This window comes from Oryctolagus cuniculus, chromosome 13 (assembly GCF_964237555.1).
Source record: "Oryctolagus cuniculus chromosome 13, mOryCun1.1, whole genome shotgun sequence".
NCBI lineage: Eukaryota > Metazoa > Chordata > Mammalia > Lagomorpha > Leporidae > Oryctolagus > Oryctolagus cuniculus.
The window spans coordinates 13,755,677-13,781,091 of NC_091444.1; the positions used below are offsets into that span (position 1 = coordinate 13,755,677).

The following is a 25,415-nucleotide window of genomic DNA, read 5'->3' on the forward strand; positions in this document are numbered from 1 at the left end:
TTTTTTGTATTTTTATGTCCTAGCTCAGTAAGTGCTCATAGCAAATAATCAGTGAGCATTATTAAATGAATTAAAAGACTGAGCTCATAGTAGATTCAAGATAGCAATATAAATACATTTACCGTATTGTGTTCATTGTAAAAGGATTAAATCAAGACATGGGAAATAAGCAAAGAGTAAGAATAGCATGGGTATTTAAACCCTCTAGAATGTTAAGTGAAGATTCCCATAGCAATAGGAGATCGGTTTGTAATGGGACATGAGTCATTTGCAATACAACTAAGAAGGTAAAATGATTTATTCCTGCTTTCACTCCAACAGAAATATTTCTATGAAAATTGGTTAACAAACTCAAGTAGCAACTGCTCCCTCCTGTCTTTAATAGTTCTGTGCAACTCAACTGCAGTTTGATGTTGCCCGTGGCTAAACTGGCACAGTTCAAGCTTGTCGAAGAGCTTTGCAAGCACACTGGAATACGCATTAAACAAACTCGTGTGTAGCAGTGACACCCCTGAGAGTCAGGATCTAGCTCCTCCTCTGATGCCCTACCTGCAGCTTTCTGTCACTAGATGTCTGGGTTCAGCATTGAGCTCACGTATTTTTACAACCATTCAATTGTCACATCAAATACATGTCAAAGGGATGACTTTGGAAACTTCCTCCAAGACCAGCACATCACAGTCCCTCAGGATCTTTATCAGATTTGACTAATTTAATTTGCTTCCTTCACCCCCTGCATCCCACAAAAAGAACTGTAAAGTAACTATTTCTGCAGCCCCAAACCAGGACTTCCAGCAAGGGAGGGAAGAGACCATGAATAATATATTAGAACTATTATCTATGCCGTGTCATCCTTTGCCCGTGATGTCCACACGAATGATCTCAGTACTGAGTTCCCACCGTGCCTAATTCATGCCACACTTTCTGATTATATATGGTAGATGATAGATGTATGACCACTTTCACCTGACAAGGCACAAAGGAAACCTGGCTTTCCTACAGTACCTTGGTCTTTCTACAGAGGGGGCTGGGACCAGCTTGCTCTGGTGGGTCTTCCTCCCAGGGTAGTTCCGTTGTGCTAAATGTTTACCTTTGCTCTACAATTCACTGCCCAATTATTTCAATCCTTCCAGCTGGCAGATGGCTTGATTTCTGACATGTTCACCGCCGTTGGCTCAGTGACGTTTGCCTTGTTGCTGATCCTCTTGCTAGCCGCCCTTGCTTCTGTCGTTGCCTCCAGCAGAAGAGCAACTCGGGGAACCTACAGCCCAAGCCGTCAGGAGAAGGACAGCTCTCGAGTGGAAATGTGGTGCAGGACGGCACCCCCTTCGATTGAACGGCTGATTTAGGGGCTTTGTGTGCCTTTGAGAGCGAGATGCACGTGCTGTGAACAAGATGACTGTCCTGGAGGGTCTTTGTTCCTCACCTGGAGATATTCATGTACAACTGGATTATCCTGGAAATGGGACAAGGATTCTCTTGAGCGTCTTGAAGCCTTTCACAGTGGTTCAACTTGACACCATTGTTTTATTAACATTATGTTAGCCAATCACAAAGCAACATTTGTGCCAATAATCTCTGATGAGCAAAAACATCTTCCAGGGAACACTATCTTCTGAGAAAGGCTCCAGTGGCTGTAGTTTAAACACTTTACAACCTGGGGATAATGTTTTAGGATGCCCTTCAGTAGGCAACTGCCACCTTTTCTTACAAAGAAACAATGGCGGGAGGGCCAGAATACCTTTTACACTCCCTCTTATCATGTGTTGAAAGCTTTTTTAGTTGTATTCCTGTGATGAAATGGACACTTTTGTCCTTCAATCATTGATCCAGAGAAAACCATAGGAATGACCTTTGGCTTAAAAAGTGACCCACCAGCAACAAATAAAAATTGAAATGTTTTTATTCTCCTTTCTGAGAATTTTTTGCATTTTGAAACATTACGTGGGATAAAACTCTAGAGGCATTTGAAGAATCTGCTTACAAATTAGATCTTTTAACTAAATTAGCTCAGTTACATTTAAAGTCATTGCTTTTTGTAAAAAGGTTGTGTGAGGTCAAATTTTTTCCTAGATAGAAATCAAGAGAGTAGGAAAACTCAGATATTCAATAGTGAAAGATCAAGCTCTCTCCTTCCAAATGCTTTTTAATAAATCAGTTTTAAACAATGACATTGCCTAAAGGTAAGAGCCCCAGAGTGAGGTGAATTCACTTTAAATGTATGTGTGCCAAGCTATCTCTGAGTATGGAGAGAAAATACTGGGCCTTAGATTTATATATTTTACTACACATTATTGCTTACATTCCAGACATATTTTTGAATTGCATATATATAGTAGAACTTAAATAAAGTTTTAAAATACATGCATTTGTATTTTGGGCACATGCTTGAAGCTTTTCATTACAAAATTATAAAGATTACTTATCTATTTGAAAGGCAGAGTGACAGAGAGAGAGGGACAGACAGAAAGAGAATCTTGCATCGGCTGGCTACACTCCAAATGCCTGCAAGCAGCCAAGGCTGAGCCTAGTAAAAGCCAGGAGTCAAGAACTCTGTCTGGGTCTCCCACCTAGGGGGCAGGAACCCAAGTACTTGGGCCGTCATCTGCTGCCTCCCAGGGACATTCACAGGAAGCTGGACCAGAAGAGGAGGAGCTGGGACTTGATCTCTGGCATTCTGATGTGGGATGCGGGAATCCCAAGCAGCAGCTTAACCCTCAGAGCCACAGCCCCCGTGCATAATGACATGGATTTTTAAATCTGGTGTAGCCTAACCCACCATTCTCAACCACGCTAGAACATCGTTCCAGCAACGTCCCCAGTCTCCTCCACATCACTAGTCTTCCCACTGCACTGGCCTCTTCCCATTAGCACGGAACATGATGCTGATGTCTTTCATTGCCGACATCTCTCTCCCATTTCTCAAGCCCCCCTTTCAACAAAACATCTATAAAAGTTTCATATATTCTCTGTCTCCCCTACTTCTCCTCTCCCCTCGTGAATTCAAACTAACTTGTCTATTCTTTCCATCACTCGGTGATGCCCATATTATCAAACACAGTGACCAGCCCATTCTTCAGCTTACCCAGCCTTTCAGAGGAAGTTGAACCAATTATCAGTTCTCCTGAAATGCTTTCCATGTGACAGGACCCCATTCAATCCTGACTTCCCTTTAAATTCAATGTCTATGCCCTCTCAATTGCTTTTCTGGTTTCTCATCACTGTGAACTCAGTTTTTATCCATACATTTATCATCACCCATTAGACCACATATCTTTTTGCTATTTTCTCAGAGCAGGATTTAAGGTATAAGAAGAAAAGAGCTCTGTTTTGTTCTTTCTGTGCAATATCTTTTGCCTAGAACAAGCCTAATTCATGCTGAAAACACAGTATTTTGGGGATAAATGAACATATCATGAATGAATGCTGCTCAAACTTGTACCTGCCACCAGCAAAATCCCAAAATATCCAGCATTTGTGTGGGCTGACATAGAATGTTTTGGCTACTAATCTCTTTGTAGTGGATCTAGGGTCTTAATCTATGGCTTTCCCTCCATACTAATATTGCTATTGAGTGCAAATTCAAGGAGCTGGGTGTTTCTGGATGTCCACATGTAGAGCATGTCATGAGACACATTCATTTTTGCATCCCATTGGAGTTACAACTTTCTTAAATGAGGTTTATAGAGAAATGGTAAAAGAGCTTTTGCTGAATGGAAAAAATAAGTAGCTGAGTTTACAAAACACAAGCTAAAAATATAGAGAGTATGTGTTGATCCTATTAGGATGATCCATGTAGGATGAAAGAGGTAGATATCAAAAGGAATACATTAAGTTTGGAAATGATGTCAAGAGGCCAGCACTGTGGCATAGTGGATAAAGCTGCTGCCTGCAGTGCCAGCATTCCATAGGGGTGCTAGTTCAAGTCCCGACTGCTCCACTTCCGATGCTGCTCTCTGCTGTGGCCTAGGAAAGCAGTAGAATATGGCCCAACTCCTTGGGTCCCTGCACCCATGTGGGAGACCCAGAAAAAGCTCCTGACTCCTAGCTTTGGACTGGTGCAGCTCCAGCCATTGTGGCTAATTGGGGAGTGAACCAGTGGATGGAAGACCTCCCTCTCTCTCTCTGCCTATGTAACTCTTTCAAATAAATAAATAAATTTTTTAAAAAAAGAAAAAAGAAATAATGTCAAATTAAACAGGCTCTTCTTAGTTTAGGATTCTGCATGGGAATCATATACAATTGAATCAAAAAATGAATGCATGCAACATGAATAAATGAAGGGTTGTATGTGGACACTGAAAACACATACATGATAAGGAGGTAACTTACAGGATTCCAAGGTGAGCCAAATATCTGCATCTTTGGACAAGTTAAATATTCAACATCTTATTCTAGGAATACTTCAAAATTAGCCCTATGCAACATTTGTATGGAATTGTCCTTATTTTATTTTTTTGATAGGCAGAGTTAGACAGTGAGAGAGAGAGAGAGAGACAGAGAGAAAGGTCTTCCTTTTTCCATTGGTTCACCCCCCAAATGACCGCTATGGTCGGCTTGCTGCACCAATCCGAAGCCAGGAGCCAGGTGTTTCTTCTCCTGGTCTCCCATGTGGGTGCAGGGCCCAAGCACTTGGGCCATCCGCCACTGCCTTCCTGGGCCACAGCAGAGAGCTGGACTGAAAGAGGAGCAACTGGGACAGAATCCAGCGCTCTGATCGGGACTAGAACTCAGGGTGCTGGCGCCGCAGGCGGAGGATTAGCCTAGTGAACCACGGTGCCGGCCTGGAATTGTCTTTAACAAGCTAGAGCTCATGTTGAGTAGACAAGTATAGTATTTGCATGACCAATGTGAGTGCAATTTTCAGATCAAGTGTATTTTTATTTTTGACAGGCAGAGTGGACAGTGAGGGAGAGAGAAAGAGAGAAAGGTCTTCTTTTTCCATTGGTTCACCCCCCCAATGGCCGCTGTGGCCGGCGCGCTGTAGCCGGTGCACCGCGCTGATCCGAAGGCAGGAGCCAAGTGCTTCTCCTGGTCTCCCATGGGGTGCAGGGCCCAAGCACTTGGGCCATCCTCCGCTGCACTCCCGGGCCACAGCAGAGAGCTGGCCTGGAAGAGGGGCAACTGGGACAGAATCCGGTGCCCCAACCGAGACTAGAACCCGGTGTGTGGGCACCGCAGGCGGAGGATTAGCCTAGTGAGCCGCGGTGCTGGCCTTCAAGTATATTTTTGCAATGTATGATGAGATTGGTTTCAGCAACCCTGATCAAAGGCAGCAACAATTCTACTTGTTCTCATTTGCAATGCCACATTGCCACCTGTCCCATCAGGAGGTAGAATCTGTCTACCTTCCTCATGAATTGGGGCTGCCTTTGTGACTTGCTCAGGCCCCCAGAATGCAAAGGAATTGGTTCTGGGTCACTTACAGGCCAGATGAAAGAGGCCAGCAACTTCTGTCTTCTGTCTCTTGGAAGGTGACTCTAAGATTGCCTGACTCTGAAGAAACCTGGAATGAAACATCGTGTGGAGACAGAGGCCCAGTCATGCCAGCTGCATTCAGCTGTGCCGACTGAGTCTGGTTCCCACCACCCTACCCACTGGATGCAGTCACATAGCAACCCATCAGAGACCAGCAAAGGAATAACACAGAGAACTCATCAAATCTTGAGAAATACTAAATTGCCGTAAGCCACTGAAGGTTAGCATGGTTTGTTATGTACTGGCAATGACAGATAACTGAGACCTAATTGTCAATGAGGCAACTTAAGAAGATGGCAGGAAGGTACTTCCCTGCTTCTCATTTCATTGCATCCATAACTGCTGCTCTGCTCTGGGAATTGTCGATTATACAGCAATGGCTGGCACAGTAGCAATAAGGCAAATCCATGCATCTATGCATAGTGTTTCCATAGCATGCATTTTCTATGAATTTTTAAAAGATATTTCCCATGTGTGGATTTCAAATTTTTTTGCACCAAAATAAACATATCTTTAATTCCATTTTCCATGAATTTTTGGAAGTTCCCTGATATATTTGATTTCTCTCTGAGTGGCAAATAAAGGTGAGAATCCATTAAACCTAAGACTGGGTTCAGGTAGCATTGTGGGTCACAGGCTGCTAGTGCAGTGGCTGCGGCTCGGGGTTGGGTGTGAGGTGGACGCAGCTGGCCTGCTTCCTGCCCTGGGTGGACCCTGGCCCTGCAGCCCATGCAAAAGGTGCATCTGGTGTGTGTTTACGAGTGACAAGAAGGCTCCTTCAAGTGGTTTCTCATGTGGCTTCTATAGTCACTGAAGTGCAGAGAAGCAGGAAATGACAAATGACTGAACTTAAATCAACTGTCAAATCTGCCACTATTTACTCCTTAAATTACTTATTTAATAGGCCCTCATAGTTATCTTGTAAGACACAGAGGCAGGTATGGTCCTAGAGACTGGCTCTGGTTAGCTGTAATTACTGTTACCACCAGTGAGTACCAGTGGCAGTAATGGAAGAGTAATAGCGGCAGGATGTAGTAGAACTAGAAGGATGCTAGAATTGACAGTCATGCTTGTGATGAGGAGGATGTGGGGGTGGCACCATCCTCAGAGCTCTTACATTCCTCTTACCACCCCCACCTACATTATGTCCCCCTCAAGCCGCACAACAACCCTTAGCAGGAAGAGCTTTTATTTTGTTTTGAGAACCTTTGCAGAAAAGAAGCATAAGTTTAAATGCCTAATTGGCCGTATCCAGGTGACCTGAGCTTAATCTGAAAAATGGGACTCCCTCCTCTCTAGTACAAGTATTTTATGATACTTCATAGGGTAAACTGATAACTGCAGTAAACACACACTATTCAGCACAGACTCTCATGATGCAGGTAAAGTCCAGGGGCAGCAGGTAAGTGATAAAGAGAGACAACGTTGTAATCGCATCCACACTTCTACCTCCTACTCTGTGTGCCAAACAAACCTAGTAGGCCACTGGTCTCTTTCTTCCCAGCCATCCCATGATGTACCTGTGAAAGAAGCAGGCTTCTTGCAGGGAAAGATACTTTCACATCATCCCTGTACCTCCGCATTGACCCAAAATGGACATTTCACCTGCTGAAGAAATTACTCCTTCTGTAAGACTAAAGTCAACTGTACATACTACTTGCATCTTCCCAACTAAATTGTCAGAAAGTAAATCAAAAGGTCTCATGTCTCTCAGATTTTCAAGTAACTGATGATACAGAATTTTTTACAAAACTGTTTGCTTTACAGAAATGATGGAGGAAGAAAAGGGAGAGGGAGAGGGAGAGGGAGAGGGAGAGGGGGAAAGGGAGATGAAGAGGGAGAGGGAGGCAGCCCCGCCTTTTGTGATTACTCCTTAAAGCTCTTGTTAAAGAAATGCAGTCATCTATCACCAACAGCAAGCGAGATTGGCTCATGTGTAGGCTTTCAATCATTTTTCCGGCGATGATTGCCAAGCCAACTTTCACCTGGTTTTCACCTGGTTTTATGCTGAGTGGGAGTGGGGAGCAGAAAAAGAATGATTCAAACCATGAAGCTTACCTTAATTCTAGAGTGAATGTAACTTTTCAAATTTCAACCTGCTTCCAGTACAAGTGCAATTTTCACTGCCACGCATTGCACTGATAGTGATGACAAAAATGCATGCTTCCAATTTAAACCCATTCTTCTGCGATTTGGTGCCTGGGTTTTGCTTTATGTGGTTTCAGACACCTGGGAACAACATCCATCAAATATATTCAATAGTGCTTGCGTGAGGACAGCTGCTCTGAATGTCAGCCACAGGGGCTTCCAGTGTGTGGGGCAGTAAACTCCCCTTGAAAATTGCTTTCAAGTCTAGGTCCCACAGCTCTAAATGCAGCACAGTATGGTCCTAGAGACTGGCTCTGGTTAGCTGTAATTACTGTTACCACCAATGAGTACCAGTGGAGGAGGTACCAAGCATGAGGAGGCCCTCATGCTTTGCAGCTTGAGGATCCGAACTCAAAACTGAAGCTCATTCATGACTATAATAGGGCAAACCCTAAAGAGAAACAGCTATAAGCATACTTTAAAAACTTATGGAAAGGATTCAAGATCACTGAACGGTGATTAGCTTCAGTGTCATCAACCAAAGATTCCAGAAAAACAAAGGAAGGACTGTGTTCCCAGGGGACTGATTGAGAGAACTTTTTAGTGGAGAACTGACAGAACCAGAGACTTTGTAGGGCAGCGAGGAGAGCAGACAGACACCCCAATAACATTGGCCATGCTGCCAGCCACTCCTGCATCTACACTCCAGGTTCCCAGCTGGGAAACACCATCTTTCAAGAGAGAAGGTGCGAAGGTGCCACCACCCTTGACCCCTGCTTCAGGAGCTGACTATGGTCCAAGCAACTACATTGCTCCAAAAAGGGAACCACACTGCGTCCTTTCTCTCCCCTCAAACCAAAGCTCCAGACTCAGTTTTCTATGGTAGAGCCACTATTGAACTCTGTTCTGATTCAGGGGACAGCACCTGTCCTGCTGCTACCAGAAGCCACCAGAGTCATAGATAGGGTAATTCACAGGGCAAAGAACACATCCTCTGACCCTATGACTGTGGGAGTCTGGCACATGGGGACAGATCTCTATGGGGTCAAGCACTACAGGTGCTATGGACAGTGTGTGTGCCTGGGTGGGTGAAGTGCTCTGTCACTGTGATCTTGCTCTAATCAGCTAGTTCACCCCAGTACAGTGGAAAGCTGGGACTCTGAACACATCAGTTGGTTCCAACATCCCCTACCCCCAATAACTGTGTGCAGAAGGGCCCAATTATGCCCATCTTGAATGTCACTCTGGACTCCTGCCCCATACAGAAAACAGTGGCTGGAGCTTCCTGGTCCCACCAAGTACATACCCCTGAAACTCAAGTATAAGTCTTAATCACTCAACTGAGCCCCACAGGCACATTCCATGAATAAAGATTTTTTTTAAATGCTCCAGAAAAGATAGAAAAAAATATATTCCCCAGATGTGCAAAAATCAACGTAGCAAAACAAGAAACATGGACAAGGACGGCAATATGACTTCACAAAATGAACATAATAATATATTAATTTTGTACTGTGAAGAAGGGGAGATTGAAGAAATGAAAGAAAATAATTCAAAGGCATGATTGTAAGGTTACTCAATCCAATCTAGAATACTTTACACAATGAAGCTCTCATTCATAATGAAGGTGAAATAAACATCTTCCAAGACAACCAAAAATGGAAAGAATTTGTCACCACCCAGGCAACCTTATACATAGTACTTAAGGATACACTACGCATACAAACAGAGAAGAACAAACAGCATCCTGAAAGAATGGGAGAGCAGAAAACCTCCTGGTAAAAGAAGAAAGGAAATTCAAAACAAATGACAGGAATATTGATAGAGAAGTGTCAGGACTAAGTCATTGCTTATCAATAATAACTGAATTTAAATAGACTAAATTGACAAATTAAAAGATAAAGACTTGCTGAATGGACAAAAAAAACCCATCTGTATATATGCTGCCCACAGGAAACATAATTCACCAATTAAGATACAGAAAGAAGGAGAAGGGATTAAAAAAAGATTTTCCATGCATATATAAATCAAAAGTAAGTGAGAGTAGCTATACTTATATCAAACAAAATAGAGCAGGGACAAAAGCTGTTAAAAGAGATAAAGAAGGTCATTATGTAATGATTAAGGGATCAACAAGAATATTTGACTACCATAAATGTATACGCACCCAATACTAGGATACCCAGTTTTATAAAGCAAATGTTAATGGACTTAAAGGGAGGCATAAGCTGCAACACAATGGTAGTAATGGGAGACTTCAACATCCTACATTCATCAATGAACAAATCAACCACACAAAAAAATCGACAAAGAAACAACAGAACTAGTCTATACTATTGACCAAATGGACCTGATAGATTTGCACAGAACATTCTATTCCATAGCCACATAATACACATTTTTAAAATCCATTCATGGAACATTCTATAGGACAGGTTATCTACAAGATGCTAAAATAAGTTTCAACAAATAAAACAAAAAATTGAAATCATAGTATCTTTTTTGAAACCAATGGAATTAAGCTGGTAATTAACACTATAAGAAACTCTAGAAAATACATAAACAAATGGAGGCTGAACAACATGCTCCTAAATAAACAGTGATAGAAAACAAAATGGAAATTTAAAAAATTCCTTGCAATGAATGAAAATGAAAACACAACGTATCAAAACTTATGGGGTAAAGCAACAGTAGAGTTAAGAGGAGAATTTATAGTAATTAGTGCCTATATAAAAAAAACTAGAATGGTATCAGATAAAATGATCTAACAGTGCATCTGAAGGACCTAGAAAAATAAGAATGAATCCACTTCAAAGTTATTAGAAAGAAAGAAATAATAAGAATCCAAAAAGAAATAAACAAAATAGAATTAAAAATCTATACAAAAGATCTTTGAAATTAAGAGCTGGTTTTCTGAAAAAATAAACAAAATTGATAAACCATTGGCATAAATAACTAAGGAAAAAGGGAGAAGACCATATAATAAAAGCATAAATGAAATAGGAGGTGTTGCAACTAATACCACAGAAATTCAAGGAATCATTAGGAAGTATTATTAAAAAAAAAAAAAAAAACTATGTGTCAACAAATTGGAAACTCTAAAAGAAATGGATAGATATCTGGACACATATAAATTGAGGTACAAAGACATACAAAATCTGAGAGGACTAATAACCAAAGGTGAGATTGAATCAGCAATAAAGAACCTCCCAACAAAGAAAAGATAGAGTAGATTGCTTTATTGCTGAACTCTACCAAATTTTAAGTTAGAACTAATCCCAATTCTTCTTTATTCAAAACAATTGAAGGGATGGGGACTCTCTTAACTCATTCTATGAGAACGGAATTATCTTAATTCCAAAACCAGAAAATGATACAATAACTAAAAAAAGAGAACTATGGACCATATCCCTGATGAACATAGATGCAAAAATCATCAACAAAATACAAGCAAGTCAAATCCAACAACATATGAAAAATATAATCCATGCAGATCAAGTGAGATATACTCCAGTGATGCAGAGATGGTTCAACACACACAAATCAATAAATGTGATATATTACATCAACAGAATAAAGTATAAATATCATATAATTATCCCAATAGACACGGAAAAAGCATTTAATAAAATACAGCATCCTTTCATGATAAAAAAACTGTTGGAAATTGGGTAAAGAACATACCCAACACAATAAAGGCAATATATGACAGATCAACATCCAAAATCATATGGAATTAGAGGAAAGCTAGAAACCTTTCCACTAAGAACCAGAAACGGACAAGGATGCACACTTTCACCACTATTATTCAATACCATTTTGGGAGTTTAATCCAGAGTCACTAGGCAAGAAAAATAAATCAAAGGAATTCAAATTTTAAGGGAGGAATCAAATTATCCCTGTTTGCAGATGACATGATTCTTTATTAGAGGAACCAATAAACTCCACTATGAGACTATTAGAACACAAGAGAGTTTGGCAATGTTGCAGGATGTAAAATCAACCCACCAAATTCAATAGCATTCTTACACACTAACAATGTTCTGGCTGACAATGAACTCCTAAAATCAATCCCATTCATGGTAGTTCCAAAAAAGTTTAAATACCTTGGGATAAATTTTAACCAAGGATGTCGAAAATTTCTACAATGCAAATCATAAAACATTAATAAAAGGAATAGAAGAAGACACAAAACATGGAAAAAGATCTTCCATATTCATGGATTAGAAGAATTAATATCTTCAAAATGTCCATACTATAAAAAACAATTTACAGATTCAAAGAAATCCCAAAATTCCAAGAACTAGAACAGAACTAGAAAAAAAGTCCTAAAATTTATATGGAAACACAAATGATTTCAAATAACCAAAAGATCAGAGGCATCACAATACCAGATATCAAAACATATTACATGGCTGTAACCATGTAATTATAACCAAAAAAGCCTTGTACTGGCACAAAAATAGACATGTTGACCAATGGAAGAGAATAGAAACCACAGAAATTAACCCACACATCTACAGCAAACTAATCTTTGACAAACAAGCAAAAACCATTCCTTGGAGAAAGGACAACCTCTTCAACAAGTAGTGTTGGGAAAACTAGACTTCCACATGCAGAAGTTTGAAACAAGACCCCTACCTTACACCCTACACAAAAATCAACTCACAGTGGTCCAGCATTTAAATATAAGACCTGAAACCAACGAACTCCTAGAGATAAACACAGGGGAAATGGTGAAAGACATTAGCTGATGCAAAGACTTCTTGGATGCGAGTCTAGATGCACAGGCAATAAAAGCAAATATAGACAAATGGGATTACATCAAACTAAGACGCTTCTACACAGCAAAGGAAACAAGTAACAAAGTGAAGATGCAACTAACAGAACGGGAGAAAATATTTGCAAACTATGCATCCAATAAAGGATATATATCCAGAATATATAAGGAGGTCAAGAAACTCAACAACAACAAAATAAACAAGCTAGTTAACAAATGGATAAAGGATATGAACTGAAATTTTTCAAAAGATGAAATATAAATGGCCAACAGACACATAACAAAATGTTCAATAAGGCTCACTAACCATCAGGGAAATGAAAATAAAAACCATGAAAATGTATCATGCTACTCCAGTGAGAATGTCTATTATCCAAACATCAAAAACTAACAAATACTGGTGATGTTGTAGAGAAAAGAGTGTCCTAATATACAGTTGGTAGGAATGCAAATTGTACAACTGTTATAGAAGACAGTACAGATTCCTCAGGAAACAAAAAGAAACCTAGCATATGACCAAGCTATTCTGTCCCTGGGAATATATACAAAGGAAATGAAATCAGTATATGAAAGAGATACCTGCACTTCTGTGTTTATAGTAGCTCAATTCACAATAGCAAAGATATGAAATCCACCTGGGTGTCTATCAACTGATGACTGAATAAAGAAAATATAGCATATATACACAATGGAATGTGACTCAGCTACAAAAAAAAAATGAAATCCTGACATTTGCAACAAAATGTATACAAGTGGAGATCATTATGCTAAGCGAAATAAGTCAGCCTCAGAATGACAAATACCATGTTTCTCTAATGAAAATTAATATAAAATTAATATAAAAATATGTGGCCATTGTATCATTGCTTAGTTACAGGTAATGCTTCACTGAATCAGCTATGTAAATGGCAATGCCGTTCTCCCCCCACAATATGATAATTGTCATGAATCGCTCATTCTGTGATATTAATTTGTTCTCTACAAAACATATGTATTCATTTAAGGTATAATTTTTTTTTCTTTTTTTTCAACTTCTATTTAATAAATATAAATTTCCAAAGTACAACATTTGAATTATAGTGGCTTTTCCCCCCGATAACCTTCCTCCCACCTGCAACCATCCCATCTCCCACTCCCTCTCCCATCCCATTCTTCATCACGATTCATCGATTTAGTATATACTAAGATTTTAACAGACTGTACCCATGAAGACACACAAAGTACAGAGTACTGTTTGAGTAGTAGCTTTACTGTTAATTTGCATAGTATAACACATTAAGGACAGAGGTCCTACATGGGGAGCAGGTGCACAGTGACTCCTGTTGTTGATTTAACAATTGACACTCTTATTTATGGTGTCAGTAATCAGCCAAGGCTCTTGACATGAGCTGCCAAGGCTATGGAAGCCTCTTAAGTTCATCAACTCTGATTTTATTTAGACAAGGCCATAGTCAAAGTGGAAGTTCTCTCCTCCCTTCAGAGAAAGGTACTGCCTTCTTTGATGGCCTGTTCTTCCTGCTAGGATCTCACTCACAGAGATCTTTCATTTAGGTCTTTTTTTTTTTTGCCACAGTGTGTTGGCTTTCCATGCCTGTGAAATTCTCATGGGCTTTTTAGCCAGATCTGAATGCCTTTAGGGCCGATTCTGAGGCCAGAGTGCTGTTTAGGGAATTTGCCATTCTATGAGTCTGCTGTGTATCCTGCTCCCCAAGTAGGATCATTCTCTCCTTTTTAATTTTATTAATTATTATTTGCAGACACTGGTCTTATTTATGTAATCCATTTGGCACTTAATCCTATCTTTTTGATCAATTATGATCTTAAATTGATCACTTTAACAAGTAAGATGGCATTGCTACATGCCACCTTGATGGGATTGAATTGGAATCCCCTGGCATGTTTCTAGCTCTACCATTAGGGGTAAGTCTGAGTGAGCATGTGCCAAACTGCACATCTCTTCCCTCTCTTATTCCCATTTTTATATTTAACAGGGATCACTTTTCAGTTAAATTTAAATGACTAAGAATAATTATGTGTTAATTAAGGAGTTCAACCAATGGTATAAGCAGAACAAAAAAATACTAAAAGGAATAAAATAGTAAGTTGTTCCTTGACAGTACAAGAGCTGATCAAGTCGTTGTTTCTCATAGTGTCCATTTCACTTCAACAGGCTTCCTTTTAGGTGCTCAGTTAGTTGTCACAGATCAGGGAGAACATATGACATTTGTCCCTTTGGGACTGGCTTATTTCACTCAGCATGATGTTTTCCAGATTCATCCATTTTGTTGCAAATGACTGGATTTCACTTTTTTTATTGCTGTGTAGTATTCTATAAGGTACATATTCCATAATTTCTTTATCCAGTCTTCTGTTGATGGGCATTTAAGTTGATTCCATGTCTTAGCTATTGTGAATTGAGCTGCAATAAACATTGAGGTGCAGAAAGGCTCTTTTACTTGCCAATTTAATTTCCTTTGGGTAAATTCCAAGGAGTGGGATGGCTGGGTTGAATGGTAGGGTTATATTCAGGTTTCTGAGCAATCTCCAAGCTGACTTCCATAGTGGCTTTACCAGTTTGCCTTCCCACCAGCAGTGGATTAGTGTCCCTTTTTCCCCACATCCTTGCCAGCATCTGTTGTTAGTTGATTTCTCTATGTAAGCCATTCTAAGCAGGCTGAGGTTTAACCTCATTGTAGTTTTGATTTGCATTTCCCTGATGACTAGTGATCCTGAAGATTTTTTCATGTGTATGTTGGCCATTTGGATTTCCTCTTTTAAAAAATATCTATTTAGGTCCTTGGTCCATCTCTTAAGTGGACTGTTTGTTTTGTTGTTGTGGAGTTTCTGATCTCTGTAGATTCTGGTTATCAATCCTTTATCAGTTGCATAATTTGCAAATATTTTTTCCCATTCTATTGGTTGCCTCTTCACTTTCCTGACTGTTTCTTTTGCAGTACAGAAACATCTCAATTTGATATAATCCCAACTGTTAATTTTGGCTTTGACTGTCTGTGCCTCTGGGATCTTTTCCAAGAAGTCTTTGCCTGTGCCTATATCTTGCAGGGTTTCCCAAATGTTCTCTAATAATTTGATGGTGTCAGGTCGTAGATTTAGATCTTTAATCCATGTTGAGTGGATTTTTGTGTAAGGTGTAAGGAGGGGTCTTGCTTCATACTTCTGCATTGGAAATCCAATTTTCCCAGCACCATTTATTGAATAGACTGTCCTTACTCCAGGGATTGGTTTTAGATCCTTGATCAAATATAAGTTGGCTGTAGATGTTTGGATTGATTTCTGGTGTTTCTATTCTGTTCCATTGGTCTATCCATCTGTTTCTGTACCAGTACCATGCTGTTTTGATAACAACTGCCCTGTAGTATGTCCTGAAATCTGATATTGTGATGCCTCCAGCCTTTGTTTTTGTTGTACAAGATTGCTTTAGCTATTCGAGGTCTCCTGTGTCTCCATATGAATTTCAGCATCATTTTTTCCAGATCTGAGAAGAACATCTTTGGTATTTTGATTGGTGTTGCATTGAATGTATAAATTGCTTTTGGGAGAATGGACCTTTTGATGATATTGATTCTTCCAATCCATGAGCGTGGAAGATTTTTCCATTTTTTGGTATACTCTTCTATTTCTTTCTTTAAGGTTTTGTAATTCTCATCATAGAGATCTTTGACATCCTTGGTTAAGTTTATTCCAAGGTATTTGATTGTTTTTGTAGCTATTGTGAATGCGATTTATCTTAGAAGTTCTTTCTCAGCTGTGGCATTGCCTGTGTACACAAAGGCTGTTGATTTTTGTGCATTGATTTTATATCCTGCTAGTTTGCCAAACTCTTCTATGAGTTCCAGTAGTCTCTTAGTAGAGTTCTTTGGATCCCCTAAATAAAGAATCATATCATCTGCAAAGAGGGATGGTTTGAGTTCTTCCTTCCCAATTTGTATCCCTTTAATTTCTTTCGCTTGCATAATGGCTCCAGCTAAAACTTTCAGTATTATATTGAACAGCAGTGGTGAGAGTGGGCATCCCTGTCTGGTACCAGATCTCAGTGGAAATTCTTCCAACTTTTCCCCAAAGATGCTGGCCATGGGTTTTTTATAAATTGCTTTGATTATATTGAGGAATGTTCCTTCTATACCCAATTTGCTTAGTGTTTTCATCATGAAAGGGTGTTGTATTTTATCAAATGCTTTCTCTGCCTCTAATGAAATAATCATATGATTTTTCTCCTACAGTTTGTTAATGTGGTGTATCACATGCTTGATTTGCGAACGTTAAACCATCCCTGCATACCAAGGATAAATCCCACTTGGTCTGGGTGGATGATCTTTCTGATGTGTTGTTGCATTCTATTGAACAGAATTTTATTGAGGATTTTTGCATCTATGTTCATCAGGGAAATTGGTCTGTAATTTTCTTTCTCTGCTGCATCTTTTTCAGGTTTAGGGATTAAAGTGATGCTGGCTTAATAGAAAGAATTTGGGAGGATTCATTCTTTTTTGATTGTTCTGAATAGCTTGAGAAGAATTGGAGTTAGTTCTTTAAATGTCCGGAGGAATTCAGCAGTGAAGCCATCAGGTCCTGGGCTTTTCTTTGTTGGGAAGGCCTTTATTACTAATTCAATTTATGACTCGGTTCTGGGTCTGTTTAGGTTTTCTATGTCTTCATGGTTCATTTTAGGTAGGTTGTATGTGTCCAGGATTCTTTCTACAACTGATAGATTTCCCTGTTTGCTGGCATACAACTCTTTGTAGTAATTTCTGATGACTCTTTTTATTTCTGTGGTGTCTGTTGTTACATTTCCTTTTTCATCTCTGATTTAATTGATTTGGATCTTTTCTTTTTTTAGTTAGTTGGGACAATGGTGTGTCAATTTTGTTTATTTTTTCAAAAAACCAGCCAGCTCTTCATTTGGCTGATCTTTTGTAATTTTTTTTTGATTCAACTCTGTTGATTTCATCTCTAATTTCAATTATTTCTCTTCTCCTACTAGTTTTGGATCTGTTTTGCTGCAGTTTTTCAAGATCCTTGAGATGCATTGATAGCTCATTTATTTGGTGCCTTTCCAATTTCTTGTGTGGGCATCTATTGCTATAAGCTTTCCTCTTAACACTGCTTTTGCTGTATCCCATATGTTTTGATATGTTGTATTGTTATCCTCATTTACTTCCAGAAAGTTTTTGATTTCTCTTTTGATTTCTTCTATGACCCAGTGTTCATTCAGGAGTACGTTGTTCAGTCTCCATGTGTTTGTATATGTTATAGGGATTCCTGAGTTGCTAATTTCCAGTTTCATTCCGCTGTGGTCTGAGAAGCTGCATGGTATGATTTCAATTCTTTTGAATTTGCTGAGACTTGCTGTATGGCCTAGTATGTGGTCAATCCTAGAGTAGGCTCCATGTACTGCTGAGAAGAATGTGTATTCTTTAAGTGTAGGTTGAAAAGTTCTGTAGATATCTGTTAGATCCATTTGGTCTATAGTGTCGATTAAATCTGCTGTTTCCTTGTTGATCTTCCGTCTGGTTGATCTGTCTATTGCTAAAAGTGGAGTGTTGAAGTTTTTGCGTTTGTTGTTTGGCATTGTGGAGATATATTCTTCTTCTTCTTCTTCTTCTTCTTCTTCTTCTTCTTCTTCTTCTTCTTCTTCTTCTTCTTTTTTCCTGCTGTGGTGGCTTTTCTCATTATACATGACTCTAGATTAAGTGGACTGTCTGCTTTTGGTGAATCTCTAGAGGCTTGTGGTGGGTGTGGCCAGAGAGCTCTATTCAGTTCTTCAAGGTTAAGGGTCTGCCAAAAGTGACACACTCAGGTTTGGCGTGGTAAATCTTCTCTCTCTCTCTCTCTCTCTCTCTCTCTCCCTCTCTCTTTTTTTATTCAGAAAGGAAGTAATTCTGCTCAGCTGAGCTCTTCTCCTTGATGGCAATCAGTGCCTGAGCGCTAGCCCCAGTGAGTATATTTGCTCTGTCCCAAGGACCACACAAAGATCTGTGCAGTTCTCATTGTAAGCTCAGATTCCCCTGCAATGTCTCTCACCAGGTAGCCAAGGCTGCCTGAGTTTGTGCGTCTCCCACTGAGACCACTCATGTCTCAGCCACACCATGAGTTCTCCCACACACCCTCAGTTTTTTTTTTTTTTTTTTCACAGTCCCGGTTCATAAGCTCCACACATTCACCAGGTCTTAGTCTCCTGTTATTGCTCCCACCAGAGTCAGGTTTTTCTGCTTGGCTGAGGGCAGGTGCAGCCCTGAGCTGGTGTAGCTGTTACATATGTCCAAAATGTCGCCTGCTGTATTGTCTCACTCGCCTTTGTAAGGTGTGTGGAGAAAGAGAATCGTGTCCGTACCATCCGTTTTATTTTTTTCTCTCCTCTAGTTAGGCTGGTGTACTTTCCCCCATGGGGCTTCAAGCCTCGTTCCCTCTAGGCTCTTCCTGCCACTTTTCTGCCAGTGTCTCGGGCTCCTGAGGGTCTGAGGTTTAACCTCTTTCCAGTGCTGGTGCGAAGGAGAAGATTCTCAGCAGCTGGGCTCCTGAGCTGTGGGCGCCCATGTCCTCCACATAGATCCACATGTCCCTCTAATTCTGGAAGAGTTTCCTCTGCAGTTTTTCCCCTAACTCTTCCCTGAGACTACAACTATCTTTTCCTGGATTATCAGTGAGTTCCCTCACTATTCCACCATCTTGGAGCCCCCAGGTATAAATTTTAATTGAATGTTGCAAAATATTAAAGCATTGTAAAATAAAAACAAGTATTATCAGTTTGAATATTACTGAACCATTTTTGAATAGAATAAAAGGCCAAAAAATTAGAACAAATATTGACTCTGGGTGATGTGGGGTGTCAATGTTGACTGGGTCATAAAGAAACTTTTTGGAAAGACAAAATATTCAATATTTTAATAGCTGTGGTTACATATTGTGTAAACTGTTGTCAAATTTCATTGACCTAAATACCTGAGATTTATGTTTTCTTTAAGAAAGTCAAATTCTGATAAAACCAGGAGGCATTGGTCACACCTAGAAAGTCAGAGCCACTAAGAACACCCAGGGGAGGGTCAGGGCAGACAGTGAGGGGTAACAGCCACGGTAAACCACGGAAGCTCTGCCTGCCGGCTCTTGTCCACAGCCACCAGCTCAAGGAGTTTGACTTCTACCACCTCACACAACGGTGAGGCCTTCGTTTAGTAAATACAGTATCAGAGAAAGGGATTTCTCTCCACCCAGAAAATATCAGGACTACTTGCTCGAAGGGACTAGGAATTCTTTCAGAAGCAGTATCACATAACCGGGAAGCACTGTTGAAACCCAGGCACGTTTTCCTGTACCCCATCCCTGCAAACCAAAACCACATCCTGGGATGTGGGGGGAATGAGCAACAACAACCATTTAGTCGTCCATAAGCCAGCCTCAAGAGCCATTTCCTTTTCGTTTTGCAACTCAAAGCCCATGTTTCCCATTGCTCATCCAAAAAATTTGAGAACCAAATAAGTTGATAAGTGGTGTTTGGAATATGGCAGTAGATAAGGCAAATGGCTACCAATTATAGCCCCAGGGACCATGAGTAATAGGAAGCCTTAAAAGCTTAAAGATCTTGGCTACAAGTGGTAAACTAGGATGACTTCCGTGATCTTTGGGCATTCAAGTTGATTAGTTTTTCCACGTGTGAGAGGAAGGCTGAGATGGTCAGCATCTATCTACTGGAGGCTATATGGTTGGTATTGAAGGAGCTCCTATGGGGAAGATTCCCCTAGGGTAAAGCTTGAAGACTTGGCACTGTTTCTTCCCACCAGGCGTTTTGTGCTTCTTGATCCTGTAGGCGTCCCAGAGACCTCAGGGTCACTGTGGGAGCTGTTTCCCTGGGGGGACTGGACTTGTTGCACTTCTCTCAGTTCCCTTTCCAGCGCGGCTATCTTGAACTTTTCCAAGTTCAGCTGCTTCTGGAGCTCTTCCGCTTTCCCCAGGGACGGCCGCAGAACTCGGTTTTTGACCAGAATGGCCGCAGAAGGTCTCTTTTCTGGATCAGGATGGATCATTTCCTTAAGCAGATCTTGGAAGTCTTCAGAGAGTTTCTGAGGGATGTCTGGAAGGTTACCCTCGCGGATGTGATGCCACGCATCTTTAAAGAAAAGAACTGAATTTGGACCCTAAAAGTTCATGGGAAATAGAATTTAACGATAAATTTATGCTGGTACAGAAAAAATGAAATCACACACACATTTTTGTCATACTATGCATTTTTCATGAACTCTTTGAATATTCCTCATATACATGTTATTAAAAGTCTCCAAAGTATATGGCTCCAGAGCACTGTTTTGACTCCACCCCTCATGTCATATATTTGGACATGTCATTAGTCAATTCATTTTGCTACGTGTGCGACATCCAACTTCATATATTAACAAAAGCCTTTTTTTTTTGACAGGCAGAGTTAGACAGTGAGAGAGAGACAGAGAGAAAGGTCTTCCTTTTCCGTTGGTTCACCCCTCAAATGGCTGCTATGGCCGGTGTGCTGTGCTGATCTGAAGCCAGGAGCCAGGGGTTTCCTCCTTATTATAGGAGGCAGGCATCCACCAAATAACTTCCAGTCAGCTTTCCCATAACAGAGATTGCTAAAAAAAATATTCTTTTTTGTAAAGGCAGTCCTTTTCTAACAGCTGCCTTTTTTCTGAGAGAGAAAGACAGAGCTCTAGCACTTCCACTTGCTGGTTCTGTCACAAATGCCCCATCAGCAGGGGCTGGGCCATAGCTGAAGCCAGAAACCAGGAACACAAGCCAGAAGGCCCACTCAGGTGATAGAAATCCAATCATCAAAGTCATCAGGGCCGCCTCCCAGCATTGGTGCATTGCTGCATTAGTGGTAGGCAGGAGTCAGAAGCTAGAGCTTGGGATTCTACTCAGGGGCTCAGATGTGGAATGTGGACATGTCAACTGCTGGGGTAAATGCCTGCTCCATTCTAAGACACACTCTAAAAATAAATGCTCTACCTTTGAATAAGTTGGGGGACTGTTTAGTTTTTCAAAAATATAAAGACTTAAACACCAACCATGAAGAGTAGGTTTAATCTGAAAGTATTTTTTCATAAAGAAAAATACTGTGAAGCCTAATTTTAATCTTAAGAGTTTAAGACTTAATAAGAGCTTTCTTTAACTGAATTTCTAAAATTATTACATTTCTTAGGTTCAGATTATAGACAACCCCACATGAGCTCAGGCTCAAATTTTCCTAGAACTTGCTCTTTTTCTAATGCATTGATGTTTCATTCTCAGTCAGGCAGAAAGAAACTAGAGCCTCTCTTGACTAGTGAGCTGAATGGACACTGATTCCAACTCAGCCTCCCTCTGATGCCAAATACTGATTTAATTCAAATATTGAATCTGCAGTACAAGACTTGTGCCCCAACCTGAAGAGGGCCATGGCTAATCAATTTTTTAATTATAGGCTATTTGTTTGAAGCGTCTAATGGCCATGTTCACTGATGAGAGGAAACACCAATTATACTGTTTTATTTAGCAATTATGACACTGGTAAAAGCAGAGGAATTGTCATGGGAAAAAAAGAATAAAGAAAACATCATTTACAAATAGAGGGTAAAATGGGATAGTGTCATCCTAATTGATAGAGGCTACCTTAAATCATTTGAAATGAAATACAAATTAATTATACCACCTCTCCCTTAAAGAATTGGCCACACATAGCCCCAGGAAAAAATTGCATATATTTAGATTTACTGGGGTACCAATGATATATGTGGATATTGTTCTGACTTTCTGAAAGCATTTCAGCAGACTTAACATCTGCCCCTAGAGTTACTGCACTAGGAATGAGAATATTATAACAGACCCATAGGTTTCATAAAAATAGATGCAGTGTTGCCTTACATAGTTAAAATCTGTATAAAAGCTATTCACTGTTTAAATAATATCCACAGATTATTTTAAAAGGAATGAGTGGGTCTCCTCTCATCAGATATTTGTTTCTAAGTTCTTTGATTGAGAAGTACATACTGGAGATAAAAGACATTTCAGGATGTCAAATCAATTCACAGTTCAAACTTCTAAGTAGATCCTGTTCTTGTTCATGAACGAATTTGGCCAAAATTAACCACTTTCTATGAAAGTCTGCTGATAAGAGGCTAGGCAAACACACTTCCCATCTTTAATCAATTATTTAGACAAAGTAAAAGTGGATTTGGGGATGCTGATTATGGTTCATCGTAGTTCCAGTTAGATATATGAAAAAGCTCAGTTTTTAAAGTCAATTTATTGTCTCACAAGACTATTACAATTCTCTCGGCTGCCATGAAATGCCAGTCAGGATGCAAAGAGTCATTGGAAAGTCCCAGTTCTCAGGGTTGATGCTTATAACCGAGCCAGTATCATCCCTCTACACAAACAGCTCTCCTTGTTAAAACACATTGTGGCCATTCAATATTTGAAGCAATAATTAAGTAGAGCAGGTAGTAATAAAAGTGAGCTTTCTAACCAGCTGTATTTAATCAATGCTTAATTTAATCCAACTGGGTGCTGTAACTTCTGTTTCCCACTGCGTTTCTAAGTGGCATCCTCTTTTCCAGGTCATACTCCCCTGCGGCTTATTAGGGAAAGCCTCATTAATTCCAAGTCCCATCCAGTCCTTCTGAGACTTCAACCCATGCAATGTTCTTGGTGAGACGTCCATTTTTCTCATCTTAATGAGAAATTTTTAACAACCTCTACTCTCCTCTTTTAAGACAGTAAGATACAGGATACAGGACACCACCCACTGGTCCCCCTGGGATGCCTAGTATTGGAGGGTAGAGAAGCCTGGACATTCTATTACTGAAGTCCATTGGAGTTCCCTAGCGTGAGCTGGCTTTTGTAGGTGCCTGGTTCTTGTTAGGAATGGCAGCCTCCAGGCCCCACTGGCGGCCTGCAGGAGCTCCCATCAGCCATTCTCTCAGTGGGGGTGTCCCCTGATCCCATAATGGGCCAGCAGGGACTGTTTCACTCAGTATTGTTCCCCTCCCCTGACCTCACAGAGCTGTTTCTCCTGAGCTCCCATGGAGCACTAATAGGGCCACGTAGTTTCCAATGCTCAAGTCAGTTCGGCCTCCACCATTGTCATACTCAGCCCTCCTCAGAGTCCCCCCTCAGTTCCAGACCACCTATCCCAAGCAAACAATCTATACCCTTGGAGAAGTCAAGCAAAGCTCTCTACCTGTTCCATGGCATGGCCCAGTCTCAGGACTCACAGAAGAGCCTTGCTACCCCAGCATTCTTCATGGTAGCTCTCATGGAAGCCCATGTAGCTCTCACTAATGGCCTGCACAAGTGATGCTGAAAAGCCAAAAAGTGCCATCTGCACATGGATGTCTTTGGGAAGCTTTGGCCATTGTGCCATAATATATCTTATTATATATCAGTTCCTCCATCCAAGTTAAATTCTATGCCTTCAACTTCATCACCTTTTGTGACCTGGGAAGACAAGTGGGAACGAGCTTTCTCTTTCATTATTGACTTTGCAGAGTTTTCAGTTTTGAGTTTCAAATCCTGTCCATCATTTTCTCACTGCTTCGTCTGTCTAAAACTGAGCTAGCTCATGATTTCTGGATCTCTCCCTAAATTCTATAACTCTGTCCACTGCCCATCAGGTCACTGAAATTGAATTAAACTCAGACACAGACACAGGGTGCTCACTGTAAGGTCCCCTTTTCTAACACTAACTCCTGAGTCATTCCTTTGCTGACCAACAGTTTTAAGTACAACAGACTCTGCAGGCTCTTAGCACTTGCTTGTCTTAGGTAATGTTGTTCAAAACCCAAGTTTTCTGATCCATTCAAGCATATCTGGAACATATAAACCTCATTAAAACAGCTAAAGTATGATCACACTTCCTCACATTCATTCTAAGCAGCAAACCTGTTGGTTCATTCACATATATTTTGCTGATATAAAAGATATTGGAGGCCGGCACCGCGGCTCACTAGGCTAATCCTCCGCCTGCGGTGCCGACACACTAGGTTCTAGTCCCGGTCGGGGCGTCGGATTCTGTCCCGGTTGCTCCTCTTCCAGGCCAGCTCTCTGCTGTTGCCCGGGAGTGCAGTGGAGGATGGTGCAAGTGCTTGGGTCCTGCACCCCATGGGAGACCAGGAGAAGCACCTGGCTCCTGCCTTTGGATCAGCGCATCGCGCCGGCCACATAGGCCATTGAGGGGTGAACCACCAACGGCAAAGGAAGACCTTTCTCTCTGTCTCTCTCTCTCACTGTCCACTCTGCCGGTCAAAAAAAAAAAAAAAAAAAAAAAGAGAGAGAGATATTGGAGTAACAATATAATGAAATTTCTTCATTTGGTGTCAAGTACAATAAAATTAATTATAATAAGATATATTATTGGGGGCCGGTGCTGTGACATAGTAGGCTATGCCTCTGCCAGCAGCATAGGTATCCCATACAGTGCCAGTGCCAGTGCCTGTTCTGGTTGCTCATCTTCTGATCCAGCTCTCTGCTAATGGCCTGGGAAAGCATTGGAAGATGGCCCAAGTGGTTGTTCCCCTGCACCTTCGTGGGGGACCCAGAAGAGTTCCTGGCTCTTGGATTCAGATCAGCCCAGCTCTGGCCATTGCAGCCATTTTGAAAGTGAACAACCAGATGGAAGACCTCTCTCTCTGTCTCTCCCACTCTCTGTAACCCTTCTTCTCAAATAAATAAATCTTAAACAAACAAACAAAAAGACATGTTATCTGAAATTTCATCTGGGAGGAGAAATAGTGGTGATAGAGATTATCCAAAACAAATAGAGGACACAGACATTTCTGGAAGAACTAAAGAAGAAAGAAGTTTTTAATGTGCAGGACAACAGAGCAGCAGTGTTGGCTGAAGTAAGTGGGTACCTGCCACACCCATGGGAGACCTGGCTTGCCTCCTGGTTGCCAGCTTTAGCCCTGGCCTGGCCTCAGCCCTGCCCTGGCTGTAAAAGGCATTTGGGAAGTAAACCAGCAGAGAGCCACTTATTTGGGTCTCCCTTTCAAATAAATACACAAATAATTTTTTTAATAACAATAATTTACTCATTTAATCAGTCAGGGGT

At 40.6% G+C, this 25,415-nt stretch overlaps 2 protein-coding genes across 7 annotated transcripts in view; one reads left to right on the forward strand and one right to left on the reverse strand.

The window, feature by feature from the left end:
• CRB1 (crumbs cell polarity complex component 1) overlaps positions 1-7,244 on the forward strand; it is a 231,195-nt gene extending 223,951 nt beyond the window's left edge. For 4 of the 5 annotated variants that reach the window (XM_051820434.2, XM_070055059.1, XM_051820435.2 and 1 more), the window contains one exon: positions 1,134-7,244. In XM_051820434.2, the coding sequence (XP_051676394.2) occupies positions 1,134-1,349 (216 nt within the window). In that variant the 3' untranslated portion in view covers positions 1,350-7,244. The remainder of the gene's footprint in view (positions 1-1,133) is intronic. The other variant, XM_051820432.2, reaches the window with a different exon arrangement.
• The window catches only part of DENND1B (DENN domain containing 1B), a 342,830-nt gene that overhangs the window by 8,434 nt on the left and 308,981 nt on the right, over positions 1-25,415 (reverse strand). The window contains exon 24 of one of the 2 annotated variants that reach the window (XM_070055064.1): positions 7,577-7,707. The exons of the other annotated variant lie outside the window; for it this stretch is intronic. The gene's annotated coding sequence lies outside the window, so the exon portion shown is untranslated. Of the gene's footprint in view, positions 1-7,576; positions 7,708-25,415 lie in introns of those variants that run through there. 2 annotated transcript variants of the gene reach the window in all.